The 25,433-nt window shown below is 41.1% G+C and overlaps 1 protein-coding gene across 2 annotated transcripts in view; it reads left to right on the top strand.

The window, feature by feature from the left end:
* The window catches only part of dnajc1 (DnaJ (Hsp40) homolog, subfamily C, member 1), a 316,347-nt gene that overhangs the window by 265,538 nt on the left and 25,376 nt on the right, over window positions 1–25,433 (top strand). Inside the window, exon 9 of one of the 2 annotated variants that reach the window (XM_038798103.1) lies at window positions 23,725–23,844. The exons of the other annotated variant lie outside the window; for it this stretch is intronic. Within the exon in view, the coding sequence (XP_038654031.1) occupies window positions 23,725–23,844 (120 nt within the window). The remainder of the gene's footprint in view (window positions 1–23,724; window positions 23,845–25,433) is intronic. 2 annotated transcript variants of the gene reach the window in all.

Raw genomic sequence — 25,433 nt, 5'->3', positions numbered from 1 at the left:
CATAACATTTAGGCAGCATTTTGATGTGCACTTGTGTTCCTCAGGCATATAAGGCTCTGGGCCAAGTGCAGGAAAATGGGATTGGAATATTTAGGTGGTTGTTTTTGACCGGTGCAGACCCGATAGGCGGAATAGCCTTTTCTGTGCTGTCGACCTCTATGACTGTGTACTGTTGGGAGGCCGATCACTTAGTCACAGTGTTTTCTGATTCCAGTTAATCCTTACCCCACCAACACAAGAGTCTGCTTCCTGTTTTCTGAGCCAAGATCCGTTCTCACTAATATTCTTATATCATCCTATGTTAGAACGGCGCGGTGGCGTAGTGGTTAGCACTGCTGTCTACGGCACTGAGGACCTCTGTTCAGTCCCGGCCCCGGGTCACTGTCTGTGTGGAGTTTGCACATCCTCCCCTGTCTGTGTGGGTCTCACTCCCCCAACCCAAAGATGTACAGGTTCGGTGGAGTCGCCATGCTAAATTGCCCCTTAATTGGAAAAAAATAATTGGGTACTCTAAATTTATAAAACAAACCATCCTATATTATTAGGGTGGCTACTCCTTTTCCATTCTGCCTCTTTTTTTTCAGATTTTGGGACCCTGGAATATTTATTGTCAAAATATTGGTTATTTCTGTAATGGCATATTCTGTAACAGCAATTTGATGTAAATAATTTATCTTTATTTGTACTGTTGGTTCAGCTAAGAACCCCGTTTTCTTTTTACTGCTGTTCTTTTCATGGACCTTATTTGCGAATGCACAATGACAAAAATTACTACACTGTTCTCTTGCCTCCCTAACCCCCCCCCCCTCCCCCCCCCCCCCCCCACCACCACCCACAACACCTTTGGTTACAGCTCTTTCGAAAACCTTGGGTATACAATTCATCACTCCAATGAAACAGCTCCCTCTTTTCTCACACTGTGCCAGTGCCCATTAATCAAAGCCCCTTCCTTCCACACCACTGTTTGCTCCTTCTATGCCATTTTGGTGTGACTCGGGTAGCAGTGCAGAGAATATTTGAAGTTCTGTGTTTTAATTTTGGTCCCGGGTTCTTTTCCAGCCTTGGGTAACTGACTGTGTGGAGTTTGCACATTCCCCCCCATGCCTGCGTGGGTTTTCTCCACGCACTCCGGTTTCCTCCCACAGTTCAAAGTTGTGTGGATTAGGTCGGTTTACCATGCTAAATTGCCCCTCAGTATCCAGGAATGTGCAGATGTGGCGGTTATTGGGATAGGACGGGAAGTGGACTTGGGTGGAATGCTCTTTCAGAGGGTCGGTGCGGACTCGAATGCGCCATGACACCATTTAGAGGGGGCGGAGACTCGAAAACAGGTGTCAAACCGGCGCCAGCTGTTTTTGAACCTGTTTGTGCTTGTTCTCAGACTTTTGTATCACCTGCCCGATGGAAGAAGTTGGAAGAGAGAATAACCTGGGTGGGAGGGGTCTCTGATTATGCTGCCTGCTTTCCTGAGAGGTGTAGACAGAGCCAGTGGATGGGAGGCAGGTTTGTGTGATGAACTGGGCTGTGTTCTCGACTCTGTAGTTTTCTTATGGTCTTGGGCCAAGCAGTTGTCATGCCAGGCTGTGATGCAACCAGATAGGATGCTTTCTATGGTGCATCTGTAAAAATTGGTAAGAGTCAATAGGGACATACCAAATTTCCTTAGTTTCCTGAGGAAGCTTTGGCACTTGTGCTTTCTTGGTCATACCTTCAATTTGAATGGACCAGGACAGATTGTTGGTGATGTGCACACCTAGGAATTTGAAACGTGTCAACCATCTCCACCTCTGCACCATTGATGCAGACGGTTATGTACGATACTTTGCTTCCTGAAGTCAGTGACCAGCTCTTTAGTTTTGCTGAAGTTGAGGGAGAAATGAATGAAAATCGCTTATTGTCACGAGTAGGCTTCAATGAAGTTACTGTGAAAAGCCCCTAGTCGCCACATTCCGGCGCCTGTCCAGGGAGGCTGGTACGGGAATCGAACCGTGTTGCTGACCTGCTTGGTCTGCTTTAAAAGCCAACGATTTAGCCCAGTGAGCTAAACCAGAGGGAGAGATTGCTGTTGTTACACCACTCCACTAGGTTCTCTATCTCCCTCCTGTACTCTGACTCATCATTGGCTATTTTTCGAAGAATTATTGGTTAATTCACTTGAGTTGCGACTCTGAGTCAAGTGGGTCTGGAATTGATCGCGTCCTAGCCCAGGGTGTCGTAACACAGGGAGAACTTTGCTCTGAAGACTATTTCTATCCTCTGACCACAACATCTGCAAAACGGCACTTTCCAACAGAAAATTACTGAAAGTGATCTGGAATGTAAACCTTAAATATTTTCTTTCCGTGCCCTGTGCGTTTTTGGATACTCGAGCCAGTAGTAGCATCTTCAGCTGAAATGTGCTAATGAGCAATGGGAAATTTAATGGGAACTAAATGTAGTATTGATTTGCAGATGGTACAAATTTGGTGGTGGTGGTGGGGGGGACGGGGATGAACTGTGAGGAGAATGTAGAGGTGGTTCAGTGGGATTTGGACAGGCTTGAGTGAATGGGCAGATGCAGTATAATGTGGATAAATGTGAGGTTATCCACTTCGGTGGCAAAATTAGAAAGGCAGATTATTTCAATGGGTGTAAATTGAGAGAGGTGGATACTCAGCGAGATCTTGGTGTCCTCTTGCATCAGTCGCTGAAAGTAAGCTGGGAAGGTACAACAGGCAGTAAAGAAGGCAAATGGTATGTATGTTGGCTTTCATAGCAAGAGGATTTGAGTACAGGATAGGGATGTTTTACTACAATTGTATGGGGCATTGGTGAGGCTGCACCTGGAGTATTATGTGAGTATTGGTGTGGAGGAAGTGCAGTGGAGGTTTACAAGCTGATTCCTGGGATGACGGATTATCATATGAGGAGAGACTAAACCAGTTAGGCTTATATTTATTGGAGTAAATAGGATCTCAAAGAGGGGATCTCAAAGAAACTTATAAAATTCTAACAGGATTAGACAGGATAGATTCAGAAAGAATGTTCCCCATGGTGGCGGAGTCCAGAACCTCGGGGCCATAGTCGAGGATAAGGGATAAACCTTTTAGGATTGAGGTGAGGAGACATTTCTTCACCTAGAGAGTGGTGAATCTATGGAATTCGCTGCCACAGAAAATGGTCACGGCCAAAATGTGTAATTTCAAGAAGATATTAGACGCAGCTCTGGGGCTAAAGGGATCTAGGGATATTGGGGGGGAAGGCGGGATCAGGATATTGAATGGCTTTCAGAACAACGTGATGGCGGAGGAGGCTTGAAGGGCCAAATGGCATCTTACTACGACTATTTTATTTTCCATGTATGTTTAATGAAAAGACTGACCAATCAATCATTAGAGATTTGAAGGATAGTGTAACAGACTGTTTTATGATCCTAGCTGATGGGGAGGCAGTGGCGTAGTGGTATTGTCACTGGAATAATAATCCAGAGACCCAGGGTAATGCTCTGGGGATCTGGGTTCGAATCCCACCAGGGCAGTTGGTGGAATTTGAATTCAATAAAAATCTGGAATTAAAAATCTAATGATGACTATGAAACCATTGTCGATTATCGTAAAATCCCATCTGGTTCGCTAATGTCTTTCAGGGAAGGAAATTTCCATCCTTACCTGACCTGGCCTACATATGACTCCAGACCCATAACAATGTGGTTGGCTCTTAACTGTCCTCAGGATTAGGGCAGCATGATGGTGCAGTGGTTAGCGCTGCTGCCTCCCAGCACTGAGGACCCGGGTTTAATCCTGGCCCTGGGTCACTGTTCATGTGGAATTTGCTCATTGCGTGGGTCTCACGCCCACAACTCAAAGATTTGCAGGTAAGGTGAATTGGCTATGCTAAATTGTCCTTCAATTAGAAAAAAAAAGAATTGGGTACTCCAAATTTAGTTTTATAAAACTGCCCTCGGGATGGGCAATAAATGCTGGCCCAGCAATGATTTGATTTATTATTGTCACATATATTAGTACACAGTGAAAAGTATTGTTTCTTGCATGCTGTACAAACAATGCATACCGTACATAGGGAAGGAAGGAGAGACTGCAGAATATAATGTTACAGTTATAGCAAGGTGTAGAGAAAAGATCAATTTAATACGAGGTAGGTCTATTCAAAAGTCTGATGGCAGCAGGGAAGAAGCTGTTCTTGAGTCGGTTGGTACGTAACCTCAAACTTTGGTATCTTTTTCCTGATGGAAGAAGGTGGAAGAGAATATGTCTGGGGTGCGTTGGGTTCTTAATTATGCTGGCTACCTTTCCGAGGCAGCGGGAATTATAGATAGAGTCAATGGAGGGGAGGCTGGATTGTGTGATGGACTGGGCTACATTCATGACCTTTTGTAGTTTCCTGCGGTCTTAGGCAGAGCAGAATCCATACCAAGCTGTAATACAACCAGAAAGAATGCTTTCTATGGTGCATCTATAAAAATTGGTGAGGGTCGTAGCTAACATGCCAAATTTCCTTAGTCTTCTGAGAAAGTAGAGTCGTTGGTGGGTTTCTTTTTTTTTAAACAAACAATTTTATTGAGGTATCTGTAAACAGTTACAGATAACAAAAAAAAAGCAAAAATGTGCAAACATCAAAGTAAAATCAATACTTCAATCAAACCATACTACACAAGCCCGCTCCTCTCCCATAGACACTACCCGCCTATTTATCCCCCCAACTCTACTCTAATCCTCCCCCCTGCTGACGTTCACTCTCCCGCGAAGAAGTCGATGAATGGTTGCCACCTTCGGGCGAACCCCAGTACAGATCCCCTCAAGGCGAACTTAATTTTTTCCATACCCAGAAAACTTGACATGTCCGAAAGCCATAGTTCGGTCTTCGGGGGTTTTGAGTCCCTCCATGCCAGCAGTATTCGCCGCCGGGCTATTAGGGAAGCAAAGGCCAAAACATCAGCCTCTTTCTCGCCCTGGACTCCCAGGTCTTCTGAAACCCCCAAAATTGCCACCCTTGGACTCATCACCACCCTTGTTTTTAGCACCCGGGACATGATCCCTGCAAATCCCTCCTAGTACCCCCTAAGCTTAGGACATGCCCAAAACATGTGAACGTGGTTCGCTGGTCCTCCCGCGCATCTAGCGCACTTATCCTCTGCCCCAAAGAATTTGCTCAGCTGAGCTACCGTTATGTGGGCCCGGTGAACAACCTCAAATTGAATCATGCCGTGCCTGGCACATGTTGCGGTTGAGTTTACCCTACTCAGGGCTTCTGCCCACAGCCCGTCCTCCATCTCCCCGCCAAGCTCCTCCTCCCATTTGAGTTTCAGTTCCTCCGTCTGGGACTCTTCCCCCTTCATGAGCACCTTGGAAATATCCGAGACTCTACCCTCTCCTCCTTCTCCTCTAGAGACTATTCTGTCCTGGATCCCTATTGGAGGGAGGGGTGGGAAGGATGGGACCTGTCTGCGGACAAAGTCCCGCATCTGTAAGTATCTAAAGTCATTACCCCTTACCATCCCAAATTTCTCCTCCAAACTCGCAAAGCTCCCCTCCAGGAACATATCGCCCACTCTCCTCACCCCCGCCCGCCGCCATGTTCGAAATCCCTCCATGTTCCCGGTGGGGGCAAATCGATGATTATCACATATTGGAGCCCAGAGAGACGCACCCATCTCCCCTACGTGCCTCCTCCACTGGCCCCATATCCGCAGGGCCCCCCCACTACCGGGCTGGTGGAGTACCTGGCCGGCGACAGTGGTAGGGGATCCGTGACCAGGGCTGCCAAACTGGTGCCCCTGCATGAAGCTGCCTCCACCCGCTGGTGGGCTTTCTTACCTATAGTGTCAGTAAGAGGGGACTAGGGCAGGACAGGTAGCGCTGGTTATGCTCAGTGGGCTAGACAGCTGTTTTGTGATGCAGAACAAGGCCAACAGCGGGGGTTCAATTCCTGTACCAGCTGAGAATTCTGAATTCTCCCTCCGTGTACCCGAACAGGCGCCGAAATGTAGCGACTCGGGGCTTTTCACGGTAACTTCATTGCAGCATTAATGTAAGCCTACTTCTGACAACAAAATTATCATTTATTATTTATTTAGATTGTTGGTGATCTGGACACCTAAAAACTTGAAGCTCTCGACCCTTTCTACTTCGTTCCCATTGATGTAGACAGGGGGATGTTCTCCACTACGCTTCCTGAAGTCGGTGACAGTCTTCTTTGTTTTGTTGACATTGAGGGAGAGATTATTGTCGTCTCACTCGTTCACCAGATTCTCTATCTCATTCCTGTACTCTGTCTCGTCATTGTTTGAGATCCGACACACTATGGTGGTGTCATCAGCAAATTTGAAAATCATGTTGAAGGGGAATTTGGCCACACAGTCATAGGTGTACAAGGAGTATAGTAGGGGGTTGAGGACACAGCCTTGTGGGGCACCGATGTTGAGGATGACCGTGGAGGAAGTGTTGTTGCTTATCCTTACTGATTGAGGCCTGTGGATTAGGAAGTTCAGGATCCAGAGGGAGGAGCCGAGTCCTAAGGCATGCAGTTTGGAGATGAGTTTCGTGGAATAATAGTGTTGAAGGCTGAGCTGTAGTCAATAAATAGGAGTCTGACATAAGTGTCTTTGTTATCTAGGTGTTCCAGGGTAGAGTGCAGGGCCGGGGAGATGGTGTCAGCTGTGGACCTGTTGCAGCGGTAGGCTTACTGTAGTGGATCAGGGCAATCTGGGAGGCTGGAGTTGATTCGTGCCATGAATTTTTAAAAATTAAATAAATTACCGGGCAGGTCAGATCCCAGAATGGAACCAGGCTTGATAGCTCTTTTTTAAACAAGTGGAGGGTATTTACTGAACAGATTCATAAGGGGTCTGCTGATGATGTTTTAACAAGAATACAACATTTATTAAACAATAAGCATTAAATATATCACACTGGACAAGAAATAAAGTTGTAACGATTTCAACAGAGAAACTAAGTAAATAATTGGTTCAAATTCATGCTATCTTTTTTTATCTCAGCAATACCCTTATAGACCCAACACTCCAGTGAAGAGGTACCAATATTGCAACATCAAGGGTAGAGCTGATTCTGTTGCAAAGAGGTCTCTTGTCCCGTAGATTTCTGAACATTCACAAGCATTCCTTCCATAATTGGTATCTCCCTTGAGATCCAGAAAACTCACTCTAACTTTGCTATTATTTTAACTTCAGAGCAATACACATAAGTTTCCTATTCAGCCATCTGCCATCATCTTCAGCTAGAGCTAGAGAGAATCTTAAACCTTTTTGGCTTCACTCTATTGGTATATCCATGCCAACTGAAACTAAAGTATTTTGTCTCTCCATGTCTCTGTGTGGGTCTTTTCTTTGATCCCCATTTGCTCGGCAACAGCACAGTTTTTCCCACTTTTTGTGTTTGTTTTAACATCCCTAACCTACTAACCTATCTCTTCACGTCAAGAGTTTTAAAACCTCAATTGAAATGCATACATACAAACAGGACCTGGAGACCTCCTGATTGCATCTCAAAAAGCACTCAAAAATGAAACCAACCCAAATTTCACCTTTCTTAACATGCAAATAAAAAAATATAAATTATACTTCAATCTATATCTTCCTGACACTCATAAATATACTTTAATTAAAACTATATCTAGTTCCTCAAAGACAGCCAGACTTAATTTTAAATTTGAAGTTTAAAAACCAAATCCACCATCGTGTGCTGTCCTCACAATGTGGTGACAGGCGGATTTGCTACAAATATCAAACATTTGTTGTTTCTAAAAATCTGCATATTGTAACCACATTCTGCATTAATTATCAAAGGGTTTTGTGCCACAGTCATCGTAATTGAGTAGTATGTCTAGGTCAAATATTAGATTGGGTCTGAAATTATATAACACTGTCCAATTTTCGTGAATGCACCATTCATATCAAAAGTATGCTGCGAGTCAATTTTATTGCACTTGTGATTGCAGATTAATTTACACAAAAATTCGAACACTGAATCATTAGAACATAGAACAGTACAGCACAGAACAGGCCCTTCGGCCCTCGATGTTGTGCCGAGCAATGTATACCCGTAACCCAACAACCTCCCCCTTAACCTTACTTTTTAGGACACTACGGGCAATTTATCATGGCCAATCCACCTAACCCGCACATCTTTGGACTGTGGGAGGAAACCGGAGCACCTGGAGGAAACCCACGCACACACGGGGAGGACGTGCAGACTCCACACAGACAGTGACCCAGCCGAGAATCGAATCTGGGACCCTGGAGCTGTGAAGCATTTATGCTAACCACCATGCTACCGTGCTGCCCTTCTCTTTTATTGGCTTCTCTTTTATTTTTATCTGGATTTTTACACTCCCCACGCCGGCAGGAGGATGCAAACGGGTCATTTGTGCCCATTTGCATCTGATCAGTGGACTGGAAGCCGGATCCTCTGGTGCTCCAGACCTCAGAATTCACGTGGGCATGGATTGTGGCAGGTATTTTCAAGCGTGGCTGATAGAAATTGATTTTTTCTAATCAGCTATAACTATGAGAGTAAGGGAAGATGATAGAGGTTTAATTGAGAACTCATTAAGAATAATTAACTATAATCATATTAAGCATTACATCAGTACAACAATAGCTGGGAATCCACTGAGGGTTAATCCAGATAATACTCTTTAATTTTTAGCTTTCACATTTTGCAAGTTGCTTGAGACTGCAAGCCAGTGACAATCAACAAGCTAAAAGGCCCCATTGTATGGTAAAACTAGGCGGCTGTCCAGTACATGTAGTCCCGTTTCTATAGTAACAGTTGTATGGTAAAACTAGGCAGCTGTCCAGTACAAATAGTCCCATTTCTATAGTAACAGCCAGTCTTGGGCTGATAATTTCTTAACGAAAACTGTTTTTCTAATTAAATTGGCAAGCAATGGAATGGGAAATTGGCACCAATATATTTAAATACATATATCTCTTAAATTGATTGACAGACAGTTTGGCCGAATTGAGTGAATTATAAATTAGTTAAAGCCAAATCAGAAGTAAAAAAGAAGGCGAGACCTTAAGATAATAAACTCCTTAAGAGTCACTTACCGGGATGGAAAACTCATTCTGGAATCACCCTATCTAAATTTCCTGAAACCTATGTCTTTGCTGCTTGATTTTGCTAATCGCCATCTTCTTTTGTTTAAGATCATTTAGTTATGTTATCCAGTGTATTATGATTGAAGAATTACCATTATCTGTAATTGAATTAAAACTCAACTATTGTATTCGCTAAAGACAATCATCTGACTAGCTTGCTAAAGGGCTAGTCGGAACTTCCTAAATTTTGTATTGAAAATTGAAAAGAAGTTTTCCAGTGGCACAGCTGACTAATAAAGTACAAACTTTACCAAAAGCAGAGAATTGACCTCTGTTATTGGGAACTGAGAAGGATAACAGATATCCAGGGTTCTGAATAGACACAGAGATCCATTAGTGGCCCTAATGTGGTGGACCCCCGCGATGTATCCAGTGGGTAAGTATGTAATGTAGGTGCCTTCCAACATCCATCAGAGGCTCACTCCTTCGCCCACAATGCAAATCCTGCCCATCCATCAGACGCCCCACTCAAAGCCAGTGTTTCACTTCATATTTTTCACAGAAGGAACCACTTAGCTGCCTTTTATGTCGTGTCAATCACAGGAAAAGCATTTATAAACATTGTGTTAGCATCAAAGCAGGGTAATGGAGATACATCAAGTATGAAGGAAAAGATTAATGAAGAATCCACCAAACAACTGTTCTCTGGAGTATTATAACTGTCAATCACTGGCTAATGCAATGTATCAACTTGTGTGAAATTGAATGGAAGATCGGCATTTCAAAGGCTGTCAAGCATTGCAAACCCTTTGAAGTGTACTGGGCTTTCGAGGAAGTCTCTGACACTTGCACAGCTTTAAGATTTCTGTCTGAGGCAACAAAGTTAGCAAAGGGTAAGTGAAAATGCAGCGATTTTCAACCTACTGCTTGGATTGTTCTTCAACCTTCAGGGGTGTCTGTTGGGGGATCGCTGTGTTGGGGGATCGCTGTGTTGGGGGATCGCTGTGTTGGGGGATCGCTGTGTTGGGGGATCGCTGTGTTGGGGGATCTCCTGTGTTGGGGATCTCCTCTGTTGGGGGATCTCCTCTGTTGGGGGATCTCCTCTGTTGGGGGATCTCCTCTGTTGGGGGATCTCCTCTGTTGGGGGAACGGTTCAGGTCACCCTCATGCTGTGGGTGGGTGGTAGTTGGGGGGGGGGGGAAAGAGAGAGGATGCTCCTATTTGTCAGTGGAAGGGGGATGCTGCTGCCAGACCTCAGTATCAGGGCCGCTCCCTCAAATGGTGGTTCAATACCGGGATTTGACTGAATTCCCCTCCATGCATAAATTTGCATGGCAAAGGAGAGGGAATCACCTATCAGGCCCCGCTCCTGGCGGCAGCAGAATCCAGAGCGATTCTACTCTGGCCGGATCTCCCGAATGGAGAATCCTGTCCTAAATGTGCAGTTCTCACTGCCAAATGTTTTAAATAAAAAACCCTTAATATTTTTATTTGTTTACTACACAATTCAATGAATAAAATTTAAGGACTTGGGAACAGAGAAGTTAGCTCTTTAGCTATTCAATTATATAATGAATGATGTGCATCTTATCTTGGTTCCATATCGCTTGATACACTTGCCTATCACTCCTGTTTTAAAATTTTCAATTGACCTATCCTTAATAGCACTTTTTAGGGATGAAAATTCCAGATTTCCACTGTCCTTCATGTGAAGAAATATTTCCTGACACCACCCCTGAACAACCTAACAATAATTTCAAGGTTACGCCTCTTGTTCTGGACTCTCCCACATTTGAAATTAGTATTTTTTGTATCTGTCAATCCTTCAACCATCTTAAACACCCCTATTGTATCACTATAATCTTTCACACTGAAGAGACTATTAACCTAATCTATGCAACTGTATACAGTTATAATCTAGCACAGTGGGCTAAATAGATGGCTTGTAATGCAGAACAAGTCCAGCAGCGCGGGTTCAATTCCGTAACGGCCTCCCCAAACAGGCACCGGAATGTGGCGACTAGGCGCATTTCACAGTTTCTTCAATGAAGCCTACTTGTGACAATCAGCTATTATTATTATTATTATTATTATCTGACAGATATAGCCCCAGAATCATTCTGATGAACCTGTGCTACTCCTACTCCAAAATCTGTAAATCCTTCCTTAGATGTGGTGACCTGATCTAAGTGCAGTACTTCAGAAGGTGTCTAGCAGAATTCAATATAACTAACACAACATAAGAACTAGGAGCAGGAGTAGGCCATCTGGCCCCTCGAGCGCGCTCCGCCATTCAATGAGATCATGGCTGATCTTTTGTGGACTCGGCTCCACTTTCCCGCCCCGAACACCATAACCCTTAATCCCTTTTTTCTTCAAAAAACTATCTATCTTTATCTTAAAAACATTTAATGAAGGAGCCTCAACTGCTTCACTGGGCAAGGAATTCCATAGATTCACAACCCTTTGGGTGAAGAAGTTCCTCCTAAACTCCGTCCTAAATCTACTTCCCCTTATTTTGAGGCTATGCACCCTAGTTCTGCTTTCACCCGCCAGTGGAAACAACCTGCCCGCATCTATCCTATCTATTCCCTTCATAATTTTAAATGTTTCGATAAGATCCCCCCTAATCCTTCTAAATTCCAACGAGTACAGTCCCAGTCTACTCAACCTCTCCTCATAATCCAACTCCTTCAGCTCTGGGATTAACCTCGTGAATCTCCTCTGCACACCCTCCAGTCCCAGTACGTCCTTTCTCAAGTAAGGAGACCAAAACTAAACACAATATTCCAGGTGTGGCCTCACTAACACCTTATACAATTGCAGCATAACCTCCCTAGTCTTAAACTCCATCCCTCTAGCAATGAAGGACAAAATTCCATTTGCCTTCTTAATCACCTGTTGCACCTGTAAACCAAAGTTCTGTGACTCATGCACTAGCACACCCAGGTCTCTCTGCACAGCAGCATGCTTTAATATTTTATTGTTTAAATAATAATCCCGTTTGCTGTTATTCCTACCAAAATGGATAACCTCACATTTGTCAACATTGTATTCCATTTGCCAGACCCTAGCCCATTCACTTAACCTATCCAAATCCCTCTGCAGACTTCCAGTATCCTCGGCACTTTTTGCTTTACCACTCATCTTAGTGTCATCTGCAAACTTGGACACATTGCCCTTGGTCCCCAACTCCAAATCATCTATGTAGATTGTGAACAATTGTGGGCCCAACACGGATCCCTGAGGGACACCACTATCTACTGATCGCCAACCAGAGAAGCACCCATTAATCCCCACTCTTTGCTTTCTATTAATTAACCAATCCTCTATCCATGCTACTACTTTACCCTTAATGCCATGCATCTTTATCTTATGCAGCAGCCTTTTGTGTGGCACCTTGTCAAAAGCTTTCTGGAAATCCAGATATACCACATCCATTGGCTCCCCGTTATCCACTGCACTGGTAATGTCCTCGAAAAATTCCACTAAATTAGTTCGGCACGACCTGCCCTTTATGAACCCATGCTGCGTCTGCCCAATGGGACAATTTCTATCCAGATGCCTCGCTATTTCTTCCTTGATGATAGTTTCCAGCATCTTCCCTACTACCTACTAACTTCCACCCCTTGGTATTCCAGTTACCTTGAGGTGAAGGCTAACGTTCAACGAGACTTCTGAAATTACTTTTTGGACCTGATCACTCGTTTTTAGTAATTTCTGTATATAAACCCATAAATCTCTCTACTCCTACACAGTTCCTACTCTAATCTATCTTTTTTGAGTCAATGGCAAATGTCCTTGCATATCCCCACACTGAACTCCACCTGCACTAGTTTTGCTCATTCATTTAATACATCAATATTGCCTTGCACCTCCCTGCTCCCATCTGCACTACTTACTGTGACAACCGACTGAGTCACAGCTTACTTGAACCTCTGAGCTGAAGTTCCAAAGAGGACGAGTTGTTCCTTTTAGCGTGCCTTGTGAAAAGTTGCATCTAAAAAAGAAAAATGTGATATTTGTGGAATATGCTCCAAACAGTGAGAAAGTTCTCAATTTTATTAATATTTCTAGAATGCATTATAATGGAAACATTCAAGATTCAGGAGAGGGAAATTTGCTTGTGGTATATTTCCTCATTAAAGACATATATATATGTAAAATGGAAAATGCTTGTTTAGACCAAAGTGTTGAAGCACATCACATCATGAAATCTTAATTCAAGATTTGGATATCCTAGTTTGATGGAATGCTGTCACCAAAGGTGGCCTATTACAAAGAGAGTATGATAGATAAAACAAACTAAAAAAAATGCAAACGCTGTCATACATGAATTTACCTTCTGGGTACAAAACTGATCCTCCAATGAATAATAGATCAAAGCCATCAAACTTGACAGGAGTTGGCAAACAGTGTAAAGCCGTTTCTTTCACTTTAAATGTTGATGTTCTAAAGATAAGTCTGTATTCTGGAGAGACAGTAGATATAATGTGCCACAAAGCAAATAAACCTAAAATGAATGATTTTCTTATTTATTGTGAACTGCTTTTGTTTTTAAATGTATACCTTCAATTGCTGTGCGTGTTTTAGGAGTGCCTTCTTAAAAAGGAAATGGCAGGAAAATGGAGTAGCATATGTCCATTAATATACGTATAATGGAGTACTTCTTTTAACCATGCATCTAGATTTTCATTGTTGAGCCGTGCCTTGTTCCAAAATTATCAAAAATGTGCTAAAATTTCAGATATGTCTTCTCTTTAACTGTCATGATAAATGGGATTAGATTGTCCAGTCCCCCAGCCGCGTGTTTGTTGGAGGAGCGGCGTTTGCTGGAGACGGGATTCTGTACTCCCGCTGCTTGTCAATGAGATTTCCCAAGCCGCCAGGAAACCCCCGCGGGCAGGGATGCACTGCCAGCGGGAGCAGAGAATCCCAACGGCCGGAGAATTGCGGCAGGTGAATTCCGGTCATGTTGTGTAATTAACTCACTCATACAAGCATCGCTCAGCAAGTCTGCTGTTTCATAGAATTAAGCTGTATTAATATAAATGTAAGCCATTTAAACCAATGTAAAAACACTGTAATTCAATTAAACTGCATTATTTTTTAAAACAAATTTAGAATACCCACTTCGTTATTTCCAATTAAGGGGCAATTTAGCGTGCCCAATCCTCCTAGCCTGCACATCCTTGGGTTATGGGGGCGAAACCCACGCAAACACGGGGAGAATGTGCAAACTCCACACGGACAGTGACCCAGAGCCGGGATCAAACCTGGGACCTTGGCGCCGCGAGGCAGCAGTGCTAATCCGCTGCTCCACCATACCACCCTCAAAACTGCAAACTTGTTCAGAACTATATTTGGTTCTTGCAAGCCCAGTGGAAGAAACTGTTGGAAATATTCTCAATAATTAAAAAGGCTGACTGCCCATTTAATTAGATTCACAAACATTAAGTAAAATAACCATTGCTATGCAAAAATTATGTTCCTCTGGAAGATTTGTTGATTTTAAAATTGATTTTCTTTTTAAAAAAAATCAGTATTTCCTCACATCTGTTTGAACATCTTTTAGAGATATTTATCGTCTCGGAGAGGCTAAGTACTTACCGTAATCCGTATTAAAAATGTCTTTCTCTTTGGAATTCTAAAGTATTTATTGACATTTTTAATGATGTGAAGATAGTTTGTCATTTATCCACTTTTCTGATGAAGATATTAACTCGCTGCCATGTCCTGATTCTGTAGCTACCAAGCTCTTATTATTATCTTGACCATTATTCATATGATGAGCTTCATGACTATAGCTCATTATGCTGTTTTGCAATGGGGGAGATTGCAGCCAATTCTATCAATTGACTCTCCACACCATGCACTTCTAGTATGAAGGTTAGATAGCAAACCGGAACTATGCGCTTGATTGTTTTTCTCCCTTTCCTCCCTAATCCAGGATTGACAGCATTCTTACTGCCATCAAATGACACCAGCTAGTTTAACGTAGAATTGTGATTAAATTTGATTTTAAAATGTGATTTAAATATGACTCAGCTACTTACTGAACTGGATTTTCTTTTTATGCCAACATTGTATGCTATTTAGCTTTTAAGTTATCCAAATAGATTTTGAAAATGTAATTTCCATGGCTGTGTTTTGTGCCACAAAAGATCTACCAGATACTGTTGTAAATTGCTTTGTCTTTGTTTCACTTCAGAGCCCCAATCAAAATATAGTTATTTGCCGACAAACTTATTCCTAAATTGAAAACTAATTAAATATAATTTACTTTTCTATTGAAGTTCTCAAAATAAATATGTAACTAATAAATTACCCCGCAGGTATTGATATCTCTCTGTGTTGGACAATCTCCTACCATGGCATTGTATATCACTCAGCAGAATTATTCCTGCCTCCATTTCCATGCCAAGTTGGTCTTCATAGATAGCACCGTACTTTTGGACCCATAGACCCTGTTGTATCACCATGTCAGATCTGTAACATGCCTGGGGTTGAGGAGTACAGGGGTCTCCTTCCTTTCCGGTCCCACACACCAGTGTATATTTGGACAGCACTGTGCTGCAGACTAATGTGGCCACTGCAACAGAAGTTGGAAGTTTGACGGGGGGTAGGGTATGATGAGATGCCGAGGGATGAGGTGTGTGGCCTGACGAAGACTGGGGAGGCAATGTGGAAGGAGGGCTGTATAAAGGATCGGGGGGTGCAAGGGGAAGGACTCAATGGCAATTAGAAGGGCAAAGTGGTGGATGAACATGAAGAACAATGGAAGGTAGAGGGAAGCCCAAGGGGATTTAAATTGAACCCTGACAAGGCTGGTTTGCGAATGTCCTTTCGGGAAGTAAATCTGACATTCTTACCTGGTCTGGCCTCGATGTGACTCCAGATCCACAGCAATGTGTTTGACTCTTAACTGTCCCCTGATATGGCCTAGCGAGCAACTCCGTTCAAGGGCAATTAGGGATGGGCAACAAATGCTGATGTTGTCAGCAATGCCTACATCCCACGAAAGAATAAATTCAAAAAGCAATCAGTAACGATTTGGGGGGGGGGGGGGTGTAAATGTAAAACTTGCAAACTATATACATGGCTATAAAGATACCTGCATCATTTAAAAATTATTTTTATTCTTTGTTACTTTACGTGCATTATTAATATATTTACATTACTGCCTATATTCATTACACTATTTGGGTTTGAGTGGCAGAACTTGAGATAATGGAATGAACACCATGATTATGGAAGCGATGCACTATTGAGACTGATGTGCCAAGAAATAAGCCTTTAAAACAGTCTGCGAGTTGAGGAATGGTTTTGTAGCAAGGTTTCTAAAATAAGAGGAAGTACTATTATGGAACATTGCAACATTTTGACCTTTTTAAAGGAAATAAAAATTGTGATGGTAACATGAAAACACGAGTAGGCCATTCAGTTAGATCATGGCTGGTCTGCACCATGACTCCACCTACCCACCTTCATTCCCCTTAAGTACCCTTGCTTAACAAAACTACTATTTCAGTTAAGAAGTTGTTTGATTGATCTAACGTCAAGAACGTTTTGGGGCTGAAGAATTCCTAATGTCCTTACCCTTTAATTTTTTTTTCTTTTCGGCCGGCGCGCACACGATGGGCTGAATAGTCTCTTTCTGTGCTGTATTTGTTCTATGATTCTATCACCCCTGAACAGTGTAGGTCTAATTTTAAGATTATATCCCCTTTTTCAGGACTCTTCGAACAGGGGAAATGCTTTCTAGTTCTCTCAAATCTTTTAATCATCATAATACCTCACTTATATAACCTTGTTAATCTTCTGTACTTTTTGTCCCAGTTTTTCCTGATTTTAACTTGGACCCCTAAGTCCCTCAGCTTACATACAGTTGTTCACTTCTCATTTAGAAATACTTTGTGCCATGATGGGTCCAGTTGAACAACTTGGCACCTTATTGCATTGAGTTCCATCCAACATGGTTTTGACCATTTGTTTAATCTAACCATGTCCCTCTGCAACTTCCTGCTCCCATCAACACTATTTACTCTGCTGTCATTAAACTTTGATATACAACTCCCTCTTTCTTCATCCATGCCATTTCGAAATGCAAGGAAAATTTCTGGCCCCAGCCGGGGGGGGGGGGGGGGGGGGGGGGGGTCTCAGTCCTGCCTATTCTGTCTCCTACCGCCTAGGTATTGTTCCTTCCAAATCAATAGATTGCCACCAATTCCATGTGTGCTCATTTTTATGTCTGTTTTGTGGAACGTTGTCAGATGTGTTCTGGATGTCTTCAAAAATAATATACATTGATCTTGCTTATCAACCATGTTAGAAACCTCAGTGAAGTTCATTAGACAATGACTTACCTTTTGCAAATTCATGCTGACCCTCTCTGATCTCTTATTATCAAACGCTCACTCACGCTGGATATAATAGATTCCAGTATCAGCCCCACTACTGTTGTTGGAGTAAATTGTAGAGTGATGTTTACTTTTAGATTTAAATTTATTGTCATATGCACTGAGGTAGAGTGAAAAGTATTGTTCTGCGTACAGTCCAGGCAGATTGCTTCATACATGAAAACATAGAGCATACGATAAATACACGCTATAAATATATAAACATGGACATCCAATGAAGCATACGGAGTATAGTGCTACAACAGTAAAGAGGATGCGTATAGAGAAAATGCATAGAAGAATCAGTTCAGTCCATATGAGGGCCATTCAGGAAACTGGTAACAGCGGGGAAGACGCTGTTTTTGAATCTGTTGGTGCATGTTCTCAAACGTTTGTATCTTCTGCCCGATGTTGGAAGAGAGAATAACCCATAGTGATTCAAGCAGTGTTAAACTATCTGCTGATGGGGAAGGAGAAGGGAATGTGTTAAAACACAGTAGGAAGAAAGATACTCTATTTTCTAAACTATTGTTTGCAAAGCTTGGATGAATCCTTTTCCACACCGGTGTATACCTTCCGTTAGTCAGCAATATTTTTCAGCCTGTTGCACAGTCATATGAACCTTGCAATATAAATGTAATCAAAAAATCCTTGATAAAATGTTTGCACTGCTTGTTATTTTGGATCATGGATTTGCAATTGCTGTAACAATATGCCTATAATTGAAGTATTTATATTTAAATGACCAACTAGCATTTTGACTTTTGAATATATCTCCTGATTATTGGTAATCCAACACAAGCTGCAGTAAAAATTGATTTTGTAAAATATACCATTAAACAAAAGTCATAAATAGGATTTCTATAATGGTAAAAACAGAAAATGTTGCAATACTCACCTGGTCAAGCAGCATATGTGGAGAGAGAAAAACAGGGTTCATTCCAGGTTGTTGACATGTTAACCCTCTTTCTCTCCCCATAGATGCTGCATATTTACAACATATTGTTGCATATTTACAAAATTTTCTGCTTTAATTTCAAACATCTGCAGTATTTTTCATTAATTTGATTTGTACCTTCAGTTATTATCAATCACTTGTATCCTTTTACTGCTGTAAATTTTCCTTAAAACCCTCATCTCTAATCTATTTTTAGCGGTAGACTTGGCACAGTTGTCACAATCTTGTGAGTCAGAAGGCCATGAACTCAAGTTGCACTTCAGGTCTTCAGGTAATCTGGCCTTACACTACAATGAAGTTCTGAGAGTGCACTGCATTGTCGGAGGTGCCAAGTTTTGGATTGGCAGCACGGTTGCACAGTGGTTAGCGCTGCTGCCTCTCAGCACCAGGGACCGGGGTCTGATTCTGGCCTTGGGTAACACTGTGGAGTTTGCATGTTCTCCCCATGTCTGCGTCATTTTTTTTCCAGGTGCTCCGGTTTCCTCCCACAGTCTGAAGACGTGCAGGTTAGGTGGGCCGGCCATGATCAATGCACGTGGATAGGGTGGGGAGTGAGCCTAGGTAGAGTTCTCTTTCGGAGGGTCAATGCAGACTCAATGGGCCAAATGGCTTCTTTCTGCACTGTAGGGATTCTATGGATGGCATGTGAAATTCCATCTTCCCTTTCAAGTGGATGGAAAAGTTAAAATCTAGATTATTGAAAGAAGAGCAGCCGAGTGTTGTGGCCAATATTTCTGCCTCGATTAACAGCACCAAAAACAAATTAATTGCACACAAATAAATCATCAATTTGGTTGCTTTATATGCATATCAAACCACAGATTATAGATTATATTTTAAATGTAATCTATTGTCTGAAAAGCATTTTGAAATATCCTGAAAACCTAAAAGGTGCTATGCAAAATTAAAGTAGTTCTTTATTCATTATTTACTCATTTTTCAGTCACTCTTGCTCTCCTGTAAACTTCAATTCTTGCCAGTGTTCCATAGCATCTGTAGCCCACCAGCACCTGCTGAAGTGACTATGAGAGACTTTACGGTGAGCAGAGGTGAAGGGAGGATTACAGCAGAATTAAATCCCATCGTGTGTACTGCTGAGACTGCTGGCTTGTGATCGGGAGCGGGAGCAGCAACTGATTTTCTTTTTAACTTTCAGAACAAATGTAATTGTTGAACCAGTACATTCACTCATTCACTTCAGCTTGAATGTAGTGAAAATAGAGACAGATGTCAGTTTGATACCGGATCCAACTGGTATGGTTCCAACTTGCGTAGGGAGCAATTGAGATCAGTAATCATCCTGCAAAATGATACACTTTTTCGAATAATCCTATTGTTAAAAATACTAGCAACCTCCTGCAAAAAGAAAGGGGTGGGCACTCTATTTTAAGCACCTCCTAGTAATTTGTGCTTATCTAGTTGAATATGTACAGTAGTGAGTGCCAGGTTTGCAACTGCCACAATGGTTTTTATAATCAAATTTTCTGTTCTTTATTAATTTGCTTTTTTGTTGTGTCAAATCAGTTTTGTTAAGGTCCATTGGGACCCTCCAACAGCAGAGACTTTATAGATTTAAGTTCTTGATTTTATTACGTAAAATGAATTCTTTGAGTACCACATTTCATTTAAAACTTGTAATATATAAACTTTCACTTGCCTGAGATTTAAAGGCTAAATACTTTTTTTTAATGGATAGAACAGAGAATATTTTGGTGGGATTTTTCTGCGCACCCCTATGGCCGTTTTTGCCAGTGGGAGGCAGGATCTTCTGGTTCCCGCCACTGTCCCGCCGTATTTCCTATTGATGCTGCCCCCTGTTGCTGGGAAGCCCGCAGCGGAGATTCACCGTTGGCAGACTGGAAGATCCCACTGGCGAGAATGGCTGGAAATCCCCCCCACCCCCACCCCTTTTCTTGCCTGAGAAACCGGTGCACTGAATTCAAGATCTAGTTTCAGATAGTTTGTAATTATTCTCTAAAATTCATGACATTAACAAGAGAAGTGATTTATTAAAGATAGTGTAAATTAGTAAATGTTAGTTTTCAAATAGGGTAAGCCGTATCTGAATGTCTGGTACAAAATGTTCAACTGAGCTGGGATAACGGACCTCTGCAGTACATAAAGCAAAACCATGCTGCTTTTATGAATTGGTGTTTGATTTTAAGTTTCCTAAATGTAATAAGTAATGCCTTTTAATATGGCGAGGCATTTGTCGTGAATGTAAATCTCTAGTCTCCATCAGTGGAAATCTGATGTATCCTGGAAACATTTAATTGGGTTTGGGTCACATATCTGAGCAGGCTACTGTCGTATTAGAATGCAAACGTAGTAATGACAGCTGTCTCCTCGCCATGTGGCATCTGCCATTACTTTGATGTACTGCAGGGATGGATTTTTGGGTCTTGTTTCCAAAAAAATTGGGAGAAGCATGGTATTCAACAACAAAACACCATGCTTATGCTTCAATTTGACTGTAAAAGAAAAGCTTGGTTCTGTGTTAAACCAGGGAGAATCTGCTCATGCAATTAACACCTTGAAAACTTATTTAACTCCTGATTTTAAGGAGTTTGCGCTGCAGTATTCATTCATTCTGTCTGGAGACACAGTTGGCTGTTTCTGTGGAATTTTAATTAATCACTTAGGATGGATTGCAGCCATTATGGCTCAGCGGCACATTGTGCCTGTCCTTGGTTAACTTGTTACTTGGTAGTTGTGATTTTAAAGAACCTTCTCAGTATGTCGCAACAATCTGGTTGTATTTTAGCTAGCTTAAATATTGATTTTTTTGGGGGGGGGGGGAAGAGAGAGGTGACAGTGAATCTTTTTCTTCTAGGACGAATGAAAAAAGGAAATGCTGCAGTTTCTTGAAAAAGAATTGCTAAAATTCCAGTTAAATTGCCTTGTGTTTTTTTGTGACGAGTTCTCAGAATGTTATGCAAGCATGAAGTGTTTCTTTTAGAAAGCTAATTAAATGATGGTGCTCACACTAATTTAAGTTTTAATTTAATTTGAGACATTTTTGATTAAGTCAAACATAGTTTGCACTGGTGAAAGGCCTGTGTAACTTGACCCTATTGTTTTATTCTGTTTGATATATTAACTAATAATTCTGAAATGCCACTCAAATTGGAATATTTTAATTAGCTGCAATATTGTAAAAGTAACGGCCTGCTTGCCAATAGGCATTTCTCTCCATTTATTAATGTTGTTGACACTATAGCAATTGTAACATTCAGTGAAATGTACATCTGTTTAAAATGAGAATTTTTATAAATGGCTAATTAACATTGTTTTTTGTGGTAGTATAAATTGCTTTGGATATAAAGCATGAAGCATGGTTGAAATATTATGGTAGGACACAGCGTACAAGAATGCTAGTATGGACTTGTAGGAATGGCTATATCTATTAATTTAGAATTGTTGAAGATTGCAAAACCTGCTTCTATTTTAGTAGCAGTTAAAGAACCCTGGAACAGCCTGTAAAAAAAAACCTAACTGATCAATTTATGTTAGATTTTAATTAACATACTTTGAAAGTGCTTCAACCGAGAATTAATGTACTGCAATCTTTCATGGCAACAGAAACTCTTAAATTTAATGCTTGTTTAAAACCATTAATAATGAGTAACTTAAAATTCAGCTGTTATAAACATGCCTGCTTTGAAATCCTGCACCTCTCTGGCCCCATTTTGCATTGAGCACATATGCTGGGGTGTAATTTGATACTGTGTGATATGACCTGAGTTTGGGGCAAAGGTGCAGTGCAAAACATTAGAGAGATAGAATTCAGTTCATATCAATGCACTCCAAATATAATATGAGCAGCAGCACAAACCAGTAAGGGTTAACCTGAGAAAAGCAAAACTACAGCATTTAATGTAATGGAATGAATACAAGAGTTTTTAAGGAATTGTAGCTCTTATTTAAATGATCAATTAACAGCTGTAGAATGACTTGAACCTTGGAGAAAAACCCTCAGGTCAAAATTTTGTTTAATTGTGATCGTGGCATTCTTCTAATGGCTTTAAGAGCTGCACAATTTATGTAGCAATACTTCAATTCTTTGATGATCTTCCTTAAGTTTGAAGATTTGGTAATGTGTTTACTTTTCATTTTGGACCTAATTTGTGAACTGTTTAAAAGCTATAATTAAACTTGGTCTTGTTCTGTAAAATTGTGGTTCCTCAGCTCTTTGCTTCTTATATGCTCTCTCTTGTAGGCTGGTCTCTTCAATTTAAAAGTAATGAATTGTGGGTGGTTTTGTAATGCGGGGTCCATGATTCAAGCATAATTATAGAAGGTTTTTCAGAATCTTGTCCCCAATTCACCTTTACTGTGTTCCCCAATTTTAAGGTAATATTTTTAAGTGGTTAAGCTCCTCAATTATATTGACATTTTGTTACATGCCCTCAAACCGGGAATTTATTTCCGTTTATATGTTTTTTAAAATGCTTCAATTCTTAATGCAATTTAGGGTGCAGTCATAGACATTCTGAAAATACTAGATTATTACAATTTGTTTTATGAGGAAAAAGACTTTAGGAAGAAGTGGAAAAATCCAAAACATTGATCACATTTTGGCAATTGTTTACTGGATTTAAGTGGCAGGTCATATTTATGCCCACTTATCTGCTTCAGGGAACATTCTTGATAGCAGCAGTGCAGAATCCACTGAATAACATAGTTTGCTTTGCAAATTAATGCAAATGGCCAGACCTGTCGAGAAACCCTTTACAGGGCAGTGTGCTTTGATTATGACTGAAGTTGCCATTTGGACATGGTGAAAGGAGCATGTTTGAACCATTGATTAGGGGCAGCAGTGAAAAAGTCAGGAAGGCCCCGTTAAGCTTGCAGTGCAGCAGGCGGATGTCAGTGTAGTTTGAGCACAGTGGGAGAATGACAGGGAGGATTAGTGTCAGCAAGAGGCTTTGCGGTAGCTGTGGAGATGGTCCCTAGGGTCACTCACCTCTATGACTGCACTCTGCACTGACGGCTTAGTAATACAAACCCCATGATGCATGGTTGTTCATTACTAGGGTCAGAGATTATTATATATAAAGTATTTATATCTTCAGGGATTAATTTTTTAACATTCTATTGATGTTTCATGATGGATTCTTTTTTTAAAACTCTGCACATGATTTACCAAGCTTAAGTATTATATTCATTATGAAGATACTATGCTTGTATTGGGCATTTTTTGTAAATAAAGGCATTGTTTAGACACTGCTCCTGTTTCTGCCATTTTATTGATGGATTCAATTCATTTTGTGTGACATTTCCGCCTGTTATTTTGGACATTATTACAGGCACCTGAGTGGACAGAAGAGGACCTCCGCCAGCTGACAAGAAGTATGGTTAAGTTCCCTGGGGGCACTCCTGGTCGATGGGAAAAGATTGCTCACGAATTGGGTCGATCAGTGGCAGATGTGAGTCACTTGGATTTGCATTGTATATTGAGTGACAAAACTGAACAAGACAGGCAGTGTAAGGGCAGCATACATAGGGTTAGACACTGTCTGAAAAAAAACTGCAGTTCTTTTAGGACCTGGAAGTGAACCATTAACAAACTAAGTAAGAAGCAGATGTGAAGGAGTTCCAATCACTGAATCAACAGCTGTAATTGATCAGTTGTACAAGGATTCGAGTACTTGGCGGTTTGGGCTACCGTAATGTGATCACAGGAAGACAATGCCACGGTGCAAAACTAAACAGTGAGCCCCTTTTGAGCTGTGACAGGATATTTTTTACATCGGGTTAGGAAGGCAGTTTATATTTTTAAAGCATTCAAACAGAATACTATGACAACAGGTCGATCTGCAAGATTCAACAGATGTTTTTGATTGTGAATATTTTAAATTATTTTGTGAAAACCAAAGCACTGTTGCTTACTGGTGAAACGATAATTTATAAATTCCAATTGTGAAGCAGAGACAACATGAAAATCTAATGATAGAGTTACTTCTTTGTATGTTGCTACTTTTTGAACGAAAAGTAAATGTTCTGGAAGCTAAAGGTTCAAATTGATTGTGTTTGTTGTGACAAAAGCTGGCCCCTCCAGTCCATTGAGTTAAATTAAACAAGTATCTTTGAAAGCTGGCAGATCAAGAATTACAGACTTCTGTATTCTTGAATGTTTCACACGTGCAGTACTGAAAATTTGGTTACTGTCTCTGAATGTGAGGATCTTCTCTTTGGACCCCCTTGGCTTTTTAAATAAAACTTGTATTTAATTGTTGAATCAGTACTTCCCTATTCCTGAATATAGAACATAAACGTTAAAGATTATAGCACATCTCATGCAGAAGGAAAAATTGCTATCTCTTCAAATTTTCCATATATGCTACTTTGCAGTTTTTGGTGAGACAATAGCCTTTGCATAATGTTTGAAACTTGCAATCTAATTGGGAATTAAGCATTTGGATTGAGAAAAGTGGGTTATTTTAGTCATGTGTTAAGCGGCTGCTACAGAAACATTTATTTTTGTTTAATTTAGTACATAATTAATACTCATTCATTTCTACGTAACTTTGTTCTAATTATAAAATGTAAAAATGGTAAACGTGAATATATTAGTCTCAGTTGGAGAATATTCTATTCGATGGAAGGGAACGTTGTACCCTGTAGCACTTGGTGCTCTTGCTCTTTTAATAGTTCACTTTTTGAAAGATGCTGTGTGCCCTTTGCTGAGTTCCTTCTTTGTATTTCTTTGTGTTCAAATAATGAAATTTAAACCAATTAGCTGTAACAATTAAGCAGACTTTTGTGTGACTGAATTGCTAAACACACGGCAGTATGGATGGATGAATTATCTCCATTCTTGGTTTTGACTTCAAAAGTAAAGATTGCAAGAGTACTAAACAATGCTTTTGATTGTTCTAGAACAAAAAACTATTTTCTCCTCTACTGAAAGCATTGAAGTTTTGCTGGGTTATGGTTCCCCAGGCACTGGTCACCCAAAGTATCTTGATCAGCTGAAGGCATGATGCACCAATTAACTTGGCGGTGCTTAAGAGGC

Source organism: Scyliorhinus canicula, chromosome 5, assembly GCF_902713615.1.
Source record: "Scyliorhinus canicula chromosome 5, sScyCan1.1, whole genome shotgun sequence".
Taxonomy (NCBI): Eukaryota; Metazoa; Chordata; class Chondrichthyes; order Carcharhiniformes; family Scyliorhinidae; genus Scyliorhinus; species Scyliorhinus canicula.
This window is presented reverse-complemented; position numbering and strand designations above follow the sequence as displayed.